General features: G+C 41.6%; 1 protein-coding gene across 4 annotated transcripts in view; it reads left to right on the forward strand.

Annotated features, from left to right (window-relative positions):
- The first annotated feature begins 634 nt into the window (after positions 1-634).
- LDB2 (LIM domain binding 2) overlaps positions 635-19,155 on the forward strand; it is a 380,605-nt gene continuing 362,084 nt past the window's right edge. For 3 of the 4 annotated variants that reach the window (XM_065877423.1, XM_065877427.1, XM_065877425.1), the window contains exon 1: positions 717-848. In XM_065877423.1, the coding sequence (XP_065733495.1) occupies positions 717-848 (132 nt within the window). Of the gene's footprint in view, positions 849-19,155 lie in introns of all 4 variants that reach the window. The other variant, XM_065877424.1, reaches the window with a different exon arrangement.

The raw sequence follows: 19,155 nt of genomic DNA on the forward strand, positions 1-19,155 counted from the left end.
AACAGTGAGCAAAATCAAAACTATAGAGGAAGATTAGTGCAGAGGGAAATCTGCATGGGAGTGAATCACCAGCTCAGTTACCGGGGACCACGATGCCCCCGTTTCTGTATTTTGTAGTCATCACATTTCTGAACCATCACAACGGTGTGGCTGTCAGGGGTGAGTGGCTCTGGCAGTGGTTAAACCACCTATATGCTAACAAGCTCAGCAATCAGGTTGTGAAGGGTCCTGGCTAGAGGAAAATAATCCAGCCAAACCTTAGACCTCTGTCAGGCTGTGAGGAGAATTATATTTTTGAACTAGTCTACAGTGTGGACAGGAAATGACCTCTCCACAAACTGCTTCTTTAAAAACAAGCAGTGGTGCCTAAAGCTATCCAGCTCCCCTCTCTCTCTCCCTCCCTCCTTCCCTCTCTTCCTCCCTCCCAGCCTCCCTCCCTCTCTGAAGCTCCTGCTCTCTCCCTCCCCTCCCCAGAGCTCTCCCCCCTCCTCCCTCCCTCCCGCTTGCTCTCCGTCTCTCTCTCGCTACCGAGGGCTCCCACAGCAGTTCCCAGCCAGTGTGTTCAGCCTGCCTGCCTGCCTGCCTCTGTGTGTGTGTGCGCGCGCGTGTGCGAGCGTGTGCGTGCGGCTACTTTGTACTGTGAAGAACACAGCCCATGTGCTCTGCATGGACGTTACTGCTACTCTGTTTAGCTTGATTTTCGACAGGCAGGCAAGATGTCCAGCACACCACATGACCCCTTCTATTCTTCTCCTTTTGGCCCATTTTATAGGAGACATACACCCTACATGGTACAACCAGAGTACCGAATCTATGAGATGAACAAGAGACTGCAGTCGCGCACAGAGGTAAGTACTTCAACCTTGGGTGTGTGTTTGTGTGTTTTTTTTTTCTTCAAACTGTGCCTGAGCTTTTCCTGGGTGGCTGGCTGCATTCTGCGGGAAGTGTCCCACTAGATACTACCACGTACGTGGAAATGAGCGCCAGCATGAATCCACTAGTTTGGACGCTGGGTTTCCAGGCACAGCAACTCTTGGAGCTGGGGACAGTTTCTGCCGGAATCTTGAAATAGACAACCCAGCACTTGATTCGCCTGCCGGGTGTACAGAAATGCTGCTCTACCAGAACTGGCATTTTCAGGCTCTCAGTCGGTGCCCTTAGTGTTTCTTGAGATAGAATTCCGAGGGATTTGGTGATCATTTGCATCCAGCAAAATAATTTTTTTTTTTTAAACAAATCCCAGAGGAAGTCTGCTTGACCGGCATATTTGCTTTTCAAAGTCATCAAAATCGAGGTGAAAAGGGCAGAAGAGCCACCCTTCGTACTTTTCGGAACTAGCCCTGGAGGGACACGTTTGTCTATTTCCGTGTTAAATTCAGAAACCAGTTGCTTGGGGCAAGGGGTTCTTGACTTTTTTCCCTCGACTGTGGGAGTGTCTCCCAGGAGCTCTCACGTCCACAGGAGCTGGCTCAGAATTCAAGTCAGCTTGAGTTTTTGCATATTGTGATCTTGTGCCCCAGAGAGAAGCCTCACCTACTCGCAAGCAACTCTGGGAGCAGAGAGGAGACAGGACTTTCAGAACTTTGTAAATGCAAAACTCCAGACCGCCTCCTGCAATTTAAATATTTAATGCCAGTTGACTTTTCCTCTGTGCTGGCTGGGCTGGTAGGTCCTACTGCTGGGCTGTCCATTTGCCTTTAAGTTGGGGCTTTGTGTTGAAGTGTTCTGAGAAGGAGTTTGTTATAGGGGCACCAAAGTCACTTTAAGAAGTAGAAATAGCTGGGAAATCTGTCTTCTCTGCAGAGTACAGATACCCGGAGGGTCGATGGCAAAGAGCTTTCAGGGAATAGCTTTGGTAGAATTTTAGGTGGAAGCTTGACTCTCAACTCTGGAAAGGGACTCAAGGTTTTACGATAAAATAAAACACACTTGCTTGAATTGTTAACAGAGCCATGGAGAATTCATGATGTTTAATGTATTTAATATAGCTAACAAGATGTGACCTGCTTTCTGATTGGCTAACTGCTGGACAAGGACTGATTTAAAAAAAAAAAAAAAGCTGGGCTGTCTTTATCACTGCTATTTTCTTTATATGTTAATACATCATAGATGTTAAGTGGACTTGATGATACCGTTGCTCTCCCCAGAAGCCAGTAGCTTTTATACAAGTGTAAACTCTGTCGTGCTAAGGGTGGTGAGCTGTTGGCAGAAAATATTTGTGTGTTGTTGTGTGTGTGTAGTTGTGTATGTATGTTACAATTTGTATATTGCATTCAGATCTTTGCAACTGTGTATTGAAATGTTAAACTCTTGCACAAACTATTGATTGTCGCAGCCTGCTTTCAGAATTAGGAGGACAGAATATGTCATACTGTTTAGGCACACATAATTGCAACACAGATTTGGAGTAAAAAAAAGTCTTAAAAATATGATTAGTTTTAAAAAAGAGACCAGCGACCTTTATGGATCAACAGCGGCAGGATTTAAAAAGAACCCGTGTCCATCTTACATTTTAGAAAGTTTTTGAGGAGTTGTAGAAGGAGGGTTTTTCTCCATCCTTCTCGGTTAAGAGAGCAGGCAGATTTCTCTGATATCTGTGTTCTCCTGTGCCCCTTAATTATCACCTGGCCAGTTCTGAGCTAGAATACTTATCTGGAGGACTTCTCTATCCTGGTCCTCATAAAAATCTGCAGGATGCAATAAGGTCCCACATTTGTTTCACATTTGAGAGAAAACCTTTAAAGTCCCTCATTCATAGTATTGTTTCTTAACACTGGCACGTTATCTTTTGTGAGATGGCACGTTATCTTTTGTGAGAGCTAAACTCAGGAATTCCTAACTTTTGGATTCTGGGTTATTACTTTTAAGTAGAAAACCTGCTTCACAGCTCAAGAAACTGGAGAGGAAAGCTTGCTATGACAAATCCTAAAGATTTTTTTAAACCTCGCTGACTGACAGAAAAGCACTGAGAACTGTTTTCTGGTATGTTCTAGAGCCAACCCTGAACACTTCTTCCCTTAATTAGATCTTTTTTATAATTATCCAAATAATTGCTCTGACACTTCCTTTTTTCTTTGCCAAGCAGTAAAGGATGTCACGAACCCAAGGCCATAAGTTTGTTTTCATTTCATATGAAGAAAAAGGAGAGAATCAAATAATTGCTCCTAAGATATATAAATATTAACATTAGATATTAGATTTTGATCAAAGTTTGTAATGGAAAAAATATTTAGAAAAAAATAACTTCTTGAAAAAGTTACATTGTGCATTTATCAATATTAATGGTGACTATTTATGGTAAAGTTGTTCTGAGCCCTAGAGAGGGATTGGTTGGAATAAAGTACAGTAATACCCAGCAAGAGTTATCAGTTTATTCACACACAAAATCAAATAGATTGTTGAGTGATTACTTTTAGAATTTAAGTGATGCATCCAACCATTTTGGACAAGAGAGACTCACTTTCTTTCTTCTCTCTTCTGGTTCCTGCTTCTATATTACATAGTATTATTTCATTGACTCCTAATATCGCACTCTCACACACACATACACACCTATGTAATACTCTCGATTCTCCATTCTTTTTTGAACGTAGACTTGCCTAGAAAGAAATTGCAGCAAATCAGTCTCAATGAAAAAATTATAATCAAGTTTGCAGAAATTTCCTAGAAACCTTCTTTATGGAAAGGAAAAAAGCATGTAGTAGTAAAGAAGCATGGTGCTCACCTACTCTCCTTCCATAGATGACTCCCCCAGAGCATTCTCTCCTGGGGATTGATGCATTTCTTCCAATTAAATAAAATCAAAGGCCTTCAGAAGCTGGGTAGTTTTAAAAAAACACTGGATTGGGAGTTAATCCTTTTTCCAACTTGTTTCTTTCACTTACATGGATCTTGGTTCCTCATAAGCAAATTATCTCAAGGCCTCTTTAATTTAAAAATTCAGATTTTACCAAAGTTCAGAGTTTGGTTTTCTTTAGTAGGAGAAAGTGTTGTGAACTTGAGTAATGAGAACTGACATTACTTCTTGGCTCACGGTATTTAGTTCAAAATCACAAATGGTACTGAAAAAACAGGGTCATAGTGGAGAAAATATTGCAGGGAGCGACCCTGCCAGTCTTGTTTAAGGCCAGTGCTGGGAGCAAGCAGTTCCTGGGACAAAGTAGGTGCTCAGTAAACATTTGTGAACGAGCCGATCATGAATCAGTAGATGACGGAGGAGAGAGAATTTAACTGTATCACTGAAATTGGCACCTTTCCTGAGAAGCACAATTCTGATGCCTTTGGGGGTCCTGGTACCTCCTGAAGCTGCTTTAGGGACCTGCTTCCAATTCCCCTAAAAGTGCTCATCTCCACATTCTCCACACTTATTGCATCTTGAGGCAATTTAGATCCCTAATCTTTGTGGCAAAGGAAAGCACAGTGTCTAAGAAATTATGGGACCTCATTTCTTTTTAAAGGAATTTGAATGCATTACGAAGCAAACAAAAACAACACACATATGCTTCAGATGCTGTTGGCTATTGTGGGAAATAAAATTTCTTTGCAACACCAGCATCTCAGTGGAATTTCATAAAGAAGTACATAGATGTTTCCCCCTTTTCTTAGTTGAAATTAAGAGAAACTCTTGGAGCTTTGTGTCCGTTTTGGTCACTGTAATTCCCAGGCAGTAGGAAGAGGGCTATGTCTTCCATTGTGTATGTTACCATGAATTGACCTGAGATCTTCCAAAATTCATTGACTGTTTGAATGGCCTTGCTGTCTCAAATGTATTTTGAAAGAACGAAACCGCACAATTTTCAGTTTAACAGGGCACACAGAGTACCGTCAGATAGGACTTAAAAATGTGTCCTAAAGATTTCAGGTTTTGTTCTGTAACAAGCTTCAGTAATAACAAAAATAACAGTATTTTTTTTCATTTCCTGAAGTCTGTGCTATAAGATTAAAAATATGTATAGGTGAAATATGAGATCATCACAGTGAACTTCATTTTTAGTGAAAGGATTTTAATAATGTTGGATTTTTATAGAATTTAAGAAAGTTTATCAAGTTATACAAATTTTGGATATTGCAGACAACTCTTTCTACCTTATTTCCTCATTCAAATGACCAAAAAAGTCTCCATTCCAATGAAGATGTTTTTAAGTACATAGATTTTTTTCAGGTTGGCAGTATGCTAATTTTAATAAAATATCAAAAACACCAGGAAAGTGTGGGTACTAGGATGTATTTCTTCTGTTTTGAGGTTTTTTATTCTTTTATCAGTATTACACATCCCACTCCCAAAGAGAAAACTGTGATTACAATGGGAAGCTGCCATGTACACAAGGATTTTATTAGAATTACGGTTTTTAGTTTTACAGGATTTAATATGAACGTTGAAAATATTTGAAGACCTTGAAATTTCAATCTGCTGCTTTCACCCCGCTTCAGCTCAACTCTCCAACTCCCTGGGGAGGGGGTGGGAGGGGGTGGAAGGCTCTCAGTCTTTTCTTTCAGCTACATTTTTATATACTTTAGTCACAGGGTTTCCCGTTGTAGCATCATGTTTATTCATGGGGTAGCTTAGTATCATTGATGCTCAGATAGAGCCTAGTTAAAATGAGATTAGGTATTCTGGATAGGTGGGGAAAAAAAAGAAAACGGCTTTGTGATAAACTTGGATTTTTTTTTTTTCCTAGAAATTTAGAAAGAAAAATGGTGCTGTTACTCTGAGGCATATGAATGATTTTCAGTGTTAAACACAGAACTTTCCAAGTTTTTCGAAGGGGGTTGGTGAGGAGTAGGGGGAGGGGGGATTAGTAGTGGAAAGGAAAGCTATTTTGAAAATGTTAAATGAAACCAAAAGTGAAGTTTTAAAAAATAAGAACTTCCAACCTCTCTTATTTTTCAAGATCTCTACATGGCCTCAGAAAACAAATTGCTGGACTCTTGTACGGATTTTATTTTCCTGAGGTCTTTTTTCCCCCCATTTTCCTACTATGGGAACTGTTTTTAATTAAAAATTGCTGCAAACTAACTATTCGTAGGAGGCCAAGAAGAAAAAAAAATCTCTCAGCTCACATTCAACACAGATTCTTATCAGCCTAAAATCAATGCACACTTAAATCTCTCCCCTTTTGGTATGTAAATTATGATATAGGATTTAAACAGTATTCATTTTTTAAGCATTTAGCTTTTTGTTTGGGTTTCAGAAAGAAATTAATTTAAAATGTATGGAGACAGGGCTATAAATCTCCTTTTATTACATTTGTCCACATTAACCCATTTTCATGAGGAACACAGAAAACCCCCTTTCTGAACAAGCAAGTGAAACAGAAAACAAACAACCCCAAATATTGTCAGGAACAGGATTCATAAACTTACTTATTTGGATTTGGTTGGTGGGTCTCGGAATATAATTGATCTGGAAAAACAAATCTCTTTTTGAAAGTAGCAGAAAACAGAGCTTTTAAAAATGTGTTCAGCTGATGTAGATATGACATATACCTTTGTCATTTTCTGACCAAAATATTTTCCTCCTTTCTTTCTTTCCTTCCTTCTTCCTTTCCCTTCCTCCCTTCCTTCCTTCCTCCCTCCCTCCCTTCTCGCCCTCCCTCCCTCCTTTCCTTCCTTCCTTTCTTTCTTTCCATCTTTCTTATCAATCTGAGCTTAGACTTTTATTTTTTACATTTAAATTCTGACAGCATGCATCTGAACATAGGCAACTATTAATACTTGAGACAAACTTCAGCCCTTCCTTCAAGAATTTCTATACTTCAGGCAATGACAATATCTGTGTCTGGAAATACAGAGACGATTAAGACCATTTGGTAACAAAGGGCGACATACAAACCAGTTCTCACTATGTAGTGCCCTGTTAGGTTAACACACTGTGCCTTTGTATACTGAAGGATGTACACCTTTCTGAAAGGTAGTCGTGATGATAGTAACTAGCATCTATGGAGAGGTCACTATCTGTAGGGCCAAGGTGCTAAGTGCTTTCTGGACATCAGCTCATGTAACCCTCATAATCACCTCCTGAGATTGGTACTCCTACCGTCTGCAGTCTTACTGGTGAGGAAACAAAGGGTTAAGTAAATTGTCTAAGGTCACACAGATGGTAGTTTAATTTTAGAAGTTATGCTGTTAACTGCTTTGCTATATAGCATTTCTCTGAGATAAGAAATACTAGCAAGGATTGTAGTTTCACCTGTGGAAACTTATTAGGTGAATGCATTCATTTTTTCCTTGGATAGGTTGACTTTGGCAGTGCCTGGAAAGATGACCCCATCCACCTAACCTGGTTGGACTATTTGCCTCTCAAGTGTCTGACTCATTTCAAAAGGGACCATGTGAAATTCCAAAGGATGGAATCAGAGGGGGAAAATATACCCTGGTTATTGAAAAAAAAGAACCAAATTCACACTCCCTGTTAAAGAATGAATATTTTCAGTATTCATTGAAGTGGCCTTATCTGAAGAGTCACTGGACTTGTTGTGGAACACTATGCATAGTTATCTAAGAGTTTAACTTTTTAAACTTAAAAATATTTAAATTTCCATTCAGTGCTTGACTCTTCTCAGGTGTGTTCTGTGGAAGATGGTGGTTTAATTATTTTAAACATCAATGGGATGAGTAGAAAAGCTGTCTCATTTTTGGTAGTGCCACCCCCCTCCAAATATAAGATTAGGAGAGTAAATTAGAATTTGGCATGATGTTGGCTTTCTTTGCAGGTAATCAGTTAGGAATCGTAGAAAAAATAAAGGCATAGAGGGAAGAGAGCTCCTAACGTGTTGGTTTCTCACTTTCCTAGTTTGACCCTAAGAGGCAGTCTGTCCACATCGTGTGTCTTTGGATTTCCTCGTGGGAAATGAGGTTTCCTTCCTAATCCTGTAGCCTACTTTAGCTAACTGTGAGGCCACTGTGCTTGTAGTAAATGCCTGCCAATTATTAGAGATAAGATGGATCTTTTCACGTGATCCACTCCCAAGCCCAAGATGCATGTGTTCTGCTTCTCCTTTAACAGATCAGGAAACTGAGGCTCAGAGAGGTGAAAACCAAGTCCATACATGGGCATCCCTGGGGTCTGGATCTTTTGACTTCCCCGTTCAGTGCTCTGCTCAGAAGCTTGCTGGTAAAGGCTACCCGCTCCCTGTTGGAAGCCCTGACGGCCACCCCTTGCCCTCAATTTACTACCAGTTTTGACCAGCCTAGTTTGAAGTTATAGTCTTCCAATTAAAAACAGAGTGCTGAGCGTTAAAGATGTGGTAGATCCCTCTGAAGAAGAGGATCCACCCCTGTTCTGGGGACATCACAAGCCCCCATCCTCTCTTTTCAAGATTTGGATGGTCTCCTAACTATACTCTCTGCTCCCTTTTTCCACTATATAATCTGTTTTCCCACAAGCAGCCAAGGTGATATTTTTGAAGCAGAAATCAGAGCACGTCACTTTCCAGCTCCCCCTCACACCTAGAATAAGCTCCAAACTCCTTGCTCTGGCTTTTAAGGCTCTATTGATCTGTTGTTTCCTGATGGCCCAGTCTTACCACGTGTTCAGCAAACTCCAGCCACAAGGGACTTCTTTGGATCCATTAACTTGCCAAGCTTGTGCATACCTCAACACCCTTGCCCTCAGTGGTAGAATGCTTATATGGCTTCCTCCATAATAACACTTATAAGTATTAGGAAATCTAATTTGAATTAGAATTTGGCATGGTGTTGGCTTGATTGGCAGGTAATTGATTCAATGTCTCAAAGAAAATAACGACCATGAAGGATGAGTCCTAGCACTTAGTAGGGCCTCTACTGATCAACTTAGATGCCCCCTTCACAGAGAGGCTTTCCTTGATCAGCTCATTACCCCTCCCGCACACAGTCACATTCACTTTTTAATCACATGCCCTGATAATTTTCTTCGTAGGGATTATAGCAAGCTGGTATTTTTTTTTTTTTTTTTTTTTTTTTGCCGTACGAGGGCCTCTCACTGTTGTGGCCTCTCTCGTTGCGGAGCAACAGGCTCCGGACGCGCAGGCTCAGCGGCCATGGCTCACGGGCCCAGCCGCTCCGCGGCATGTGGGATCTTCCCGGACCGGGGCACGAACCCGTGTCCCCTGCATCGGCAGGCGGACTCTCAACCACTGCGCCACCAGGGAAGCCCAGCAAGCTGGTATGTTTTTGCTTCTAGTTTATTTCTCAAGTGTCAATAGAATATAAGCCGCGTGGGAACAAGGGCCTCATCTGTCTCCTTTACAGTTGTCTGCCCAGTGCCCGATAGCACATAGTTGATATGCAAAATATATCTGTTGAATAAAGGAAATTACGTTGTACCAGCACTATCCAGACTGACACTGGAATTTACCTTGAATCTTCCCAACAATCACCGACAACTACAGTTGGAAAAGAACCTGTAAGCCTAGTAGTCGGGTGAGCATTTACAGATAGAATGTTCAGCCAGACCTGCAGAGAAAAGAAGCCTGAAGAGAGGAATTTCTTCTGTGAAAGAAGTGCTGAGCTGAGAACTCTGCCCTCTGGGTAGTATGAATCTATTGGGAATCTCCTGACTTCTGATGAAAAATATTTACACCTTTCTCATTTGCTATTTCTACTACTTCTCTCTTTGGGCCCCTCCCTGAGGGCCCACAGCCATGAATTATGATATGAATCACGATAATACCTTACGATTCCTGGAGCACTTTGCATTTTGGGAAAGTGCTTTCAGGGCCATTAATTAACTTACTTGAAGTGATTTATATAACAGAAAATATGGGAAGTTATATTAGTATATGATGTGGTTTATAATGTCTTTGTGTTTACGAATTGTGTGGTGTGTTTGTGTTGTGTGTGTGTGTATGTGAATGTGTGTGCATATGTATGAGGGAGAGAGAGACAGAGACAGAGAGACAAGAGAGAGATATTTGCTCGCCCCAATCAGATTTTGTATGTGTATGTGTGAACCTTCTGGTTAGGAAACATGCACAACTTTTTTTCCACTAGTGTTTTTTTCTTTGGAATGAAAAGAGTAGTGTTCCTGGAATGTAAAGATCTGAACTGAAGTATGACTTATAACAAATCAGATTTGGATCCAAACCCTGGCTCTACCTCTTGCTTGCTGTGTGATCTTAGGGCAGTCATTTAACTTTTCTGAACCTTCATTTTCTTAGCCTGAATGTTATGTTGGGAGGTGAATGGCTAAAGCATGTAAAAATTCCTGGTATATAGTAAGTGCTCAATAAATGGGAACTACGATGATGATGATGATTATGCTGCCTTTTTCTCTGCCCCATCAGAAAATTAAGTTGTGTAAATCATGTAAAACATTGCTTGATTTCCTAAAAGTATCTTTATTTACTTATTTTTTATTCAAGTATAGTTGATTTACAATATTGTGTTAGTTTAAGGTGTTCAGTAAAGTGATATACGTGTGTGTGTGTGTATATATATATATATATATATATATATGTTCTTTTTTCAGATTCTATCCCATTATAGGTTATTACAAGATATTGAATATAGTTCCCTGTGCTATATGGTAAATCCTTCTTGTTTATCTTATATATAGTGTTGTGTATCTGCTAATCCCATAGTCCTTATCCCTCCCCCTTCCCCTTTAATAACCATAAAAGTATCTTTAAAAATATACCTTACAAGGCTTGCACAAGCATATTTCAATTTAATGAATGAAACTTGCAGTGACATGTAGGATTTGTGGGTTTGGGTTTCTTATAATACGTGACAGAACCATCAGGGTGTTCCACCATCATATAATAGTGATGACACAATAATCATACAGCTTCTTGTGGCTGTGATCTCCCCCAAAGTCCAGGTTATAATTAACTCTTAGACATACCAAGGTTAAAGACTAAGAACTGATCAATGTATAGGACACATGCACACCATTCTGTTGGGGAAGATCTGTGTTCAGGGTTTGCTCTAGCTAAGAACTCAGTGGAGACAACAGAATATTGAAATGTTCCCCTTCACCAGTGCCTTTGCAGGGCCATCTAAACAGGAACCCTGGGGAGGGCTGGAGAGCACACACCCACTGGCCTTCACTGGCCATTTTGTCTAAAGAGGTGTACTTCTCAAAATGCTGCCTGGCACAGACTCCTCCAAGGGAGCTGTGTCAGTACCGGGTGAAGCCCAGAGCCCCACCTGCATGTCTGGACAGATAACAGCGCTGCCAAACTGATCCACTGTGACACCTTGTGGCTTACTCCTTAACACAGTGCAATGTACATGGGTGGAACTGGTGATGCTCTGAACAGCACCATGTGGTCTCTATCTGGCCAGGGGGATCAGGTTGACAGGTAGTAAAGCTACCCGCCTCTACTTTTTTTTCTTTTTTTTGTGGTACGCGGGCCTCTCACTGCTGTGGCCTCTCCCGTTGCGGAGCACAGGCTCCAGACGCGCAGGCTCAGCGGCCATGGCCCACGGGCCCAGCCGCTCCATGGCAGGTGGGATCCTCCCGGACCGGGGCACGAACCCGCGTCCCCTGCATCGGCAGGCGGACTCTCAACCACTGCGCCACCAGGGAAGCCCTCTACTTTCTTTATGGATGCAACCGAGTGTTACGATGGGCTGCTTTGTCCCACCGACTTCAGTGTACAGCCTCCCTGATTTTTCATATTGAAGTCCTTAAATTACACATACCTTCCTACACTTCATTCCATTGACTAGGTCACCTGTGATTTTTATGTAGAATTCCACATTAATAATAATTTTTAATCAACTTTTCTAGAGAAATAGCTTACATAACTCAAACATTACATTGTTTTAAGTTTTAATTTAATACATATTAAGTGAAATATAATTTAAATTTACGTTTGTTTTAATATATGTTATTTTTTAAGAGGGTAGTGCTTTAAATTTTGCCTCCCAATATGGGTCATTTCTTAGGATTTATGAAAATTTGATCTTGAGACTGAAAATCTGTGCAGACAATCAAAAGTTTCACTAATAATGTATACAAGGCTAACCATTTGGCAGTACACACACACACAAAACCCTTCTTAGGCCTTATAATGTTAACCATGATTACTCTGCAGTTGGCTGAAATTTCTTCCTTGAAATTGAAATTAAGCAGTTGGTGCATATCATGTGCCTTTGAAAGGTTCTGATACAGAAACTCTGATGGAGCCTATGGCTCCCCAGTTGGATGAATCCTAGAATTACAGGGCTGGAATAGATGTGAGTGATCATCTAGTCCAAACTTCTGATTGTGGAGATTGTGGAAGTGCCGAAACCAGACACAGGTGGCGCTTACCTGGACTACAACCTGTTGTGGATTCAGAAGTGGTCTCAGGTTTTCTAAATCATAACACTAGCTGCCCAGGTAATACCCAGGAAGTGGCCAAATCAAACACTCTTACCTATCACTAATTTGTACTTCAACCCTACGAACACTTTTCCTTTTCAAACCCCTTTCTTCTTTCCAGTTTTCCAATTTGCCCTAAAATGGTATCGATCTTTAGCATCACGCTATTGATGTTGAAAAACACATCACTAAGCTTTATTGCTTTAGAATTTATGACTGTTTCCCTTGCCAACTTATTTAAAATAAAGTTGCATATGTTTTAAGATATAGGTCTACTTTTTCTGATTTTAAGAACTTGGTTCATTATCAATAATAGAATATTTGTAAAGTACAATGTACAAATAGGTAAATACAAATTATCTTTAGTTCTGCTATGCAAAAAATTGCTGTTAACATTTTAGCATATCAATCTAAGACAGACAAACATATGCATCAGCCTTTACATGCTTAGGGACATACCGAACACCTGTTTGAATCCAGCTCTTTTAACTAAAATTATGAGTATTTCACCATGTTCTTAAATCTTCTTAAAATTTTGAGTTGCCTGAATTATTTACACAAATGTTTATGTTTTTAACATGTTATATATATATATTTTAGCATGATATATATATTTTAAAAATTATCCAGCTTCTCTGCACCATGATTTGATCTCAAGGAAATAGCATTCTTAGTAATCAGTCTTGTCCCAAGTAAGCTGGAGGCTGCTGGTATAAGGAGTTAGCTATGGTGCCTATTGTGATTACCATTAACATTTAATACTAGTCGGAAATCTTGCACCCAGCGCCCTCTGTCTCCTTTTAAGAAAGCTTTTCCCTCCCATGTGAGGGTAGATCATTTTCCCCCTGTTTATCTTTCCTTTGTATTATTTCTGAGTCGGGAGGCAACCAGCACACAACCTTGTGCAATGTCTGTAAATCAAAAGATTTTTGCACAATTCCTACTGCAAAGAGGGAGGTTGAATTCATGTTAAGAGTTAGTGTTGATCTAGAACCAGTAGTTGGGATACAGCCAGTTAATTTAGGATACCGTTTGAAGGACATGTCTTCAGTTCAAGGAGGAAAGCGATATTTCATAAAGTGGGTTATGTCATGAGTTGCATGCAGTATTATCTTATTTTCCTCACTGGATCGAAGAGCTCCTTGGGGTCAGGTACTACCTTATTCATGTTTTATCCATCATGACAAGTGACAGTCTTGGTGGCCAACTGCAGTCTTTTTTTTAAAGGTACTTTTCACAGAGGCCGCCATTTTGTAACTAGATTCTGAGTTATCACTGTTTTTATATGGGTGATATGCATTTTATAGATAAGCCTCACACACATGTTCTAGGAAAGAGCAGTCATAGCATGCAATCAGACTGTGTCCCCTACATAGCATGAGCATTGAATGATTAACTTCTAGAGTCCAGCAGACTTGTTTCTCTCCTTACTCTTTGTGTGACCTTCAGTGAGTTAACTCACCCTTCTGTGCTCTGGATAATGTGGGGATGATAATAGAATCTACGTCCTTGGATTTTTATGAGGATCAGGTGAGATGATTCTTATAACGTGATGAGCATAGTGCCTGCACCCTCTGAGTGTTCATTACTATGGTGACGCTGATGCTGATTTGTTGGCGGATGTTGAAGTCTACCATATGTGATATTACTGGTCTGGAGGTAAAGAGAGCCGCATGCCTGACTTGAAAGGGCTAGTAAGACCACAGTAAGGATTTGCAGAGAAGGAGGGATGAATGGGAATTTGCCAATTTAAGAATAGTGGTGGAAAGGATGCTTTTGGCTGAAGGAAAGGCACAGGCAAAGAAAGTGAGTCTCAAACGGTGATGCCCTGTTTGAGGAAAGGTGAGGATTTTGGCATAGCTGGGGCTTAAGGTCTAGGGTGGTTGTATGAGTGTGTATATATGTGTGTAGGGTGGGGTTGGAATGTGGTAGGAAATAAACCTGGAGAGGAAGTGAGGGCTGGTTGTGAAGGCTTCGTTATGTGCTGTGAGGCCGTTGGTCTCTATCCGTTGGAGACTATCTGTTGGACTTCAGTATAGTGAGTATGAATAGGGCCCTGGAATGATTATTTAATTTCTCAGTGCTTTGGTTTCCTCATCTGGAAAATGACACAAGAGTAGTCCTCACCTTGGAGGTTTTGTTTTAGGGAATTTAGTGGGATGAGGCCTTTAAACTTTTAGACCTGCTGGTCCAGCACCTCACTACTATGTAGTAAGGATTCCATCAACATTGGTTTCTACTCTCAGGCAAAGGGAACTGATAAAGGTACTTTTTGGCCTGGGCAGTGAAACCAATGATGTGCCTTCGAGCAATGTCACTCTGGCCACTTTGTGGAGGGCAGACTGGCAGTCTGTCTAGGAGATATTTGTCTGCTGAGAGGAGGGGGTCAGTGGATGGGGAGATGCACAGAGGAAAAATGACACACATTTACTGGCTGGCTGAGCTATTTTTAGCCTAGCGTGTCTGAAGCAAAGGATGGATTTTCACGGCATTTTTTTTTTAAGATGCAAAATTACTGTAAGCCAAAGTTATGTAACTTGCCTAGGGACACTTTGTTTGTCCACCAATGAGGCCACTGTGGGGTCCACAAAACTTTTAGCAGCCATTTTAAAGGGTGGGTCCCCAGGGTTGGCAACCCTGACTTTTCCTCCTGCCTTGACAGAATTGGGAAACTCGAATTGATGAGCTGGGGCTTCTGGGAAGATTTCCCCCCCGCCCCCTCCCCGCCACTTACCTGTCAGCCAGCCTGGAACCAGGACCTCAGAGGGAGATGACAGTGAGTCAAGTGAAGAGGATGAGTGGGGAGCGAGAAGATGGGTTGAAATCCTTTCCCACCCAGGCCATGTAACATGAGTCTCTGAGCCTCAGTTTCCTTGGTGCAGAATGGGCAGAACAATAGGTCAGCATCCGAGGAAAATCTTGGACACTCAGTGAGACGGTGGAGGGACACTGCCAATACCGGGAGGTATTGGAGGGTGGCTCTGCCCTTCCCTACCTGGCATTTCATGTCATATCGAGGGCCAAAGAATTTTGTTCAAGAGTGTTTCTTAGACTCTTCTCACATTTTCTTTCCTCCCTGAACTTGAGCCTGTGTCCTTAGATAAATCTTTCCCTTTCCTGAGCCTATTTCCTCTTCTGACAGCTCTGGATTCGAAGAGATATGAACTGCAAGGTATCCTTTCCATCACTATTTTTATTCTGATTCCCATTAGGTGGACTGTGTGCTTCTGTTTTTAATCTCCCCCATGAAACACACACTCAAGGTAAATAACGTGCTCCTGACATTGCGACTCCTGCCCCTTTTCTCCCACCTCGCTTGCTGAGGGCATCTTGCTGAGTCACAGAAAGATTTTTCTTGCTTTTCCTCCTGCATTGGCTGGAGCTGGAGCGCCACTCTGGCCTTCTCACCCTCTGGGCACCATTGTCTTAAAACCTGCACATGAAAGAAGGTCCGGGGATTGTTTTTTCCGGTCTTTATAAAAAAAACCTCAAAATGCAAATGCAGGATGTCCTAAAATCACAGAGATCAGAGGGGTCCCCGTACCCTTGGTTTTTTTTCTTTTTTTTAAAGAAAGGTTAAAATTCATCCGAACCAAGACTAGAAAATAAGCTTAAGGTGTCAAGTTATTCCGAAAAGACTGTTAATGCCTGTTGGCTGAGTGCATTAAACTGCTTTGAAATGATCACTTGTGTGTACTATTTTAAAAGCTGCTTGCTAGGACGGTTATTTAAACCTGTTTGTTTCCGGACTCAAAACTTCACATTTGTCCGTTGAAAAAAATACTATATTTGAAACAAATAAACATTAAATATAGTTTATTATATTTCCAGCCATTCGTCTGAAAGGAAAATATGTCAAGACATTTATAGTTAGAAACTGAAAACTCCGCCCTAATTCACTCCATTGTATTTCCAAGGAGCCCAGTCATATATAATATTACCGGGTCTCCTGAGGCCTCCTTGAAGGGATACCAGATACTCTTGGTATAACAAGAGATTGGGGGAGGTGGGGAGAGAACGGCCAGGGAATGGCTTCCAGTCCTAATTCTATATTTCCTGTGATTTTTTTTTTTTTTTAATGGAGGCAGGGGAAAAGGAGAGAAGAATGAACTCTGCTGTTACTTTTAGTATGGCTTTGACTTTAAAACCATTTAAAAAGGAACATTCATGGTGGCACCCTGGGGTGTCTAGGATGGGATTGCCTTGGCTTTTTCATCCCTCAATCACCTATTGAGTTTTTTTATTATGTGCTCAGTGATGGAGGTCTACCAGGAAGCCCTTCCCTCATGCTCAAAGCCTAGTGGGGAAGACAGCCAGCTGAACGTCTGCTTATGATGGGCAAGACTGGGCTGTTGAGAGCAGCGAGGATGGAAGGTATCCCAGCAGGGACTGTGGTGTCAGGACACACACACTCCCGCGCCCGCTTACGCTCTAAGTTGCTTACGTTATGGAGTAAATTGTGATCTAAATATTCGTATTTTTAATCTAGAGCGCTGCTAACTTTTTGACAACACTGTGTATCCGATGATCTTTAGAGAAATTAAGCCGCTTAAATATCCCAAAACAGGGAGATAAGGTCATGCAGCATTCATGCCCCCATGATGGCTGCACCCAGGTGTCTTAAACTACTATAACCTAAACTGTGGGTGAGGAAGAAGAAAAGGGGACTCCTCTAAGCCTACTTAAAAGCCAAGATATGGCAAAAATAATCTTTTTTTTTTGCCTTAGTCCATGAGAAATTGTCTTTGTGTAGGGTAGAAAATGTCATCCTTACCAAAGAGTTAATCATAGTCATTTTTGTGAAACTTCCAGGTTCTCGTTTAATGAATCTCAATTGAAAAAATATCCCCCTCCTCCAACTATGGTATACAGCTAGACAATATTGAGAGGAGTTTAGGGAAGGAAACAGATCATGCAAAGCCTTGAGTGGTTAGGAATGCATAAAACTGAAGGCAGGGGACTGGATGAGAAAAACAGTATCTCAAAAATTCAAGATGAGGAACAGTGTAATCATACTGTGTATTTATTAAGTGTCTGCTGCATGTCAATCTCCCAGCTGAGTACTTTAACCTTATTGTCTCAGTTAAGTTCACAGCAGTGCAATGAGTAGGATTATTACCTCTATGTCACAGATGAGGGAGCCGAGGCTGAGAGAGGCTTAGTAATTAGCCCAGAGTTTCACAGCAGACAAGAGTCGCACTATGGCTTGATCCTGGGTGCACCCAAGGCAAGAGCTGATCTTCACCCCGCAATTCCACTAACTCTCCAGTTGGTGCCCCACTTTACAGGTGAAGAAACTGAGGCCCAGGGAAGTCCAAGCAGGCCTTGGGTCATAACACGAGGCACAACTGAAGCCTTATCGTTGGTGATGACTTTGGTTCCTTAGTGGGAACCAGCGTGTGCACAGAGGGAACCCACCATGAGTTCACATCACCCTGGCCTTCTTGAGGTGTGGGACCACATTTGGCTCATCTTTGTATCAACAACACAGAACACAGGTGCAGAAGAGATGCTCTAGACCTTTATTGACTCAATAAAGACTCCGAGAAAAGAAGCAGGCCCAGAAGTTTAAACACAACTAACTAAGCTCCACACAGACAAGCACGAGGTCTGTCCTTCCGGGAACAGCAGCCTATAGGTCATGTTTATGTGAATTAGTAAAAGGTCTTCCCTCTGGGTGAGCTTTTTTGTGCAAAGGGAAAGCTTTCTGGTCTTCCTGGCAGACACTAGCCCCAAAGGGCTTGGCAAAGTACTTGGGATTTCAGTCCCCTCTTCCTATTTCCTTGGCCAACCGCCTTTGTTGCAGTGCGGAAACTGCCCAGATGTACAAATGGGACTATTTTTATTTAATTCAGTCACCCAGTGTCTAACCCAGGACCTGCAATCTGATGGATACTCACTACATATCAATTGAACACATGAAGAATTTTAAGGGCAGTGCTAAATGGTCTACTGTCATTAGAATACAGTGAATACCGTAGAATGTTTAGGCCATGTGTCATGGAAGAGGTTGGATTTGAATTGGTCTTATAAGGGATTATAGGCATTGGATTTGTTGAGGAAGAAAAAGGGCAACCCAGCTGGAGGGAGCAAAGGCCCGAGATGCTGGTCTGGGGCAGGAATAGGATGTGGCTGGCTGCGCTCTGCTCAGGGAAGTCTCTGCAGGTGGGAAGAGAGTTGCATAATTGGAGTAGGCACCATCCTATTCTCACTGTGTTCCATCCTTGGGGCCCACAATCCACAGAATACAGTCCTTTTAATGGTATTTTGAAAACATCACTCAGGTTGCTGAAAGGAGAATGATTTGGGAGGATTTAATAGCAGATGCAAGAAGACACATTAGAGAAGGATATTACAGTTTTCCAGGTAAAAGATAATAATGAATTGGATCAACTTGAAGCCCATCGGGGGGGTAGATGAGTGTGGATGGGGCAGTGCTTGGTGATGGATTGGCAATGGAGGGCGTTGGGTAGGAGAGGTCTCCAGCCTAACTCTAAGGTTACTGGAGTAAGTGTAGGGACTCTTTCCAGACTTCATCTCTACCCATTCTTGCCAACAGCATGTATCTGTGTCCTCAAGCCCCAAATCTGTGTAGTTCAATGATGTTCGTTGTACCTGCTTCCCAGAATCCACTTGAAATAACAGTAACAGCATCTTCCTTGTCCATCCGTTCTGTGAAATTCCTCCATAGCCTTCTCTGCCTCCCTTGAGCTCTGCATTTCCCAAGCCCCTTCCCTTTACCTACTTTTGATCAGCTTCTACTTTCACAGCATCTTCATCACTTACCAGTTTGTTCAGCATTCTTTTTTTTTTAAAGCAAAGATTGATTAAGGGTTTATTTTCTTCCCCGTTTCTGAGTCTCA

The sequence above is a fragment of the Phocoena phocoena genome, chromosome 5 (genome assembly GCF_963924675.1).
Source record: "Phocoena phocoena chromosome 5, mPhoPho1.1, whole genome shotgun sequence".
Classification (NCBI taxonomy): Eukaryota; Metazoa; Chordata; class Mammalia; order Artiodactyla; family Phocoenidae; genus Phocoena; species Phocoena phocoena.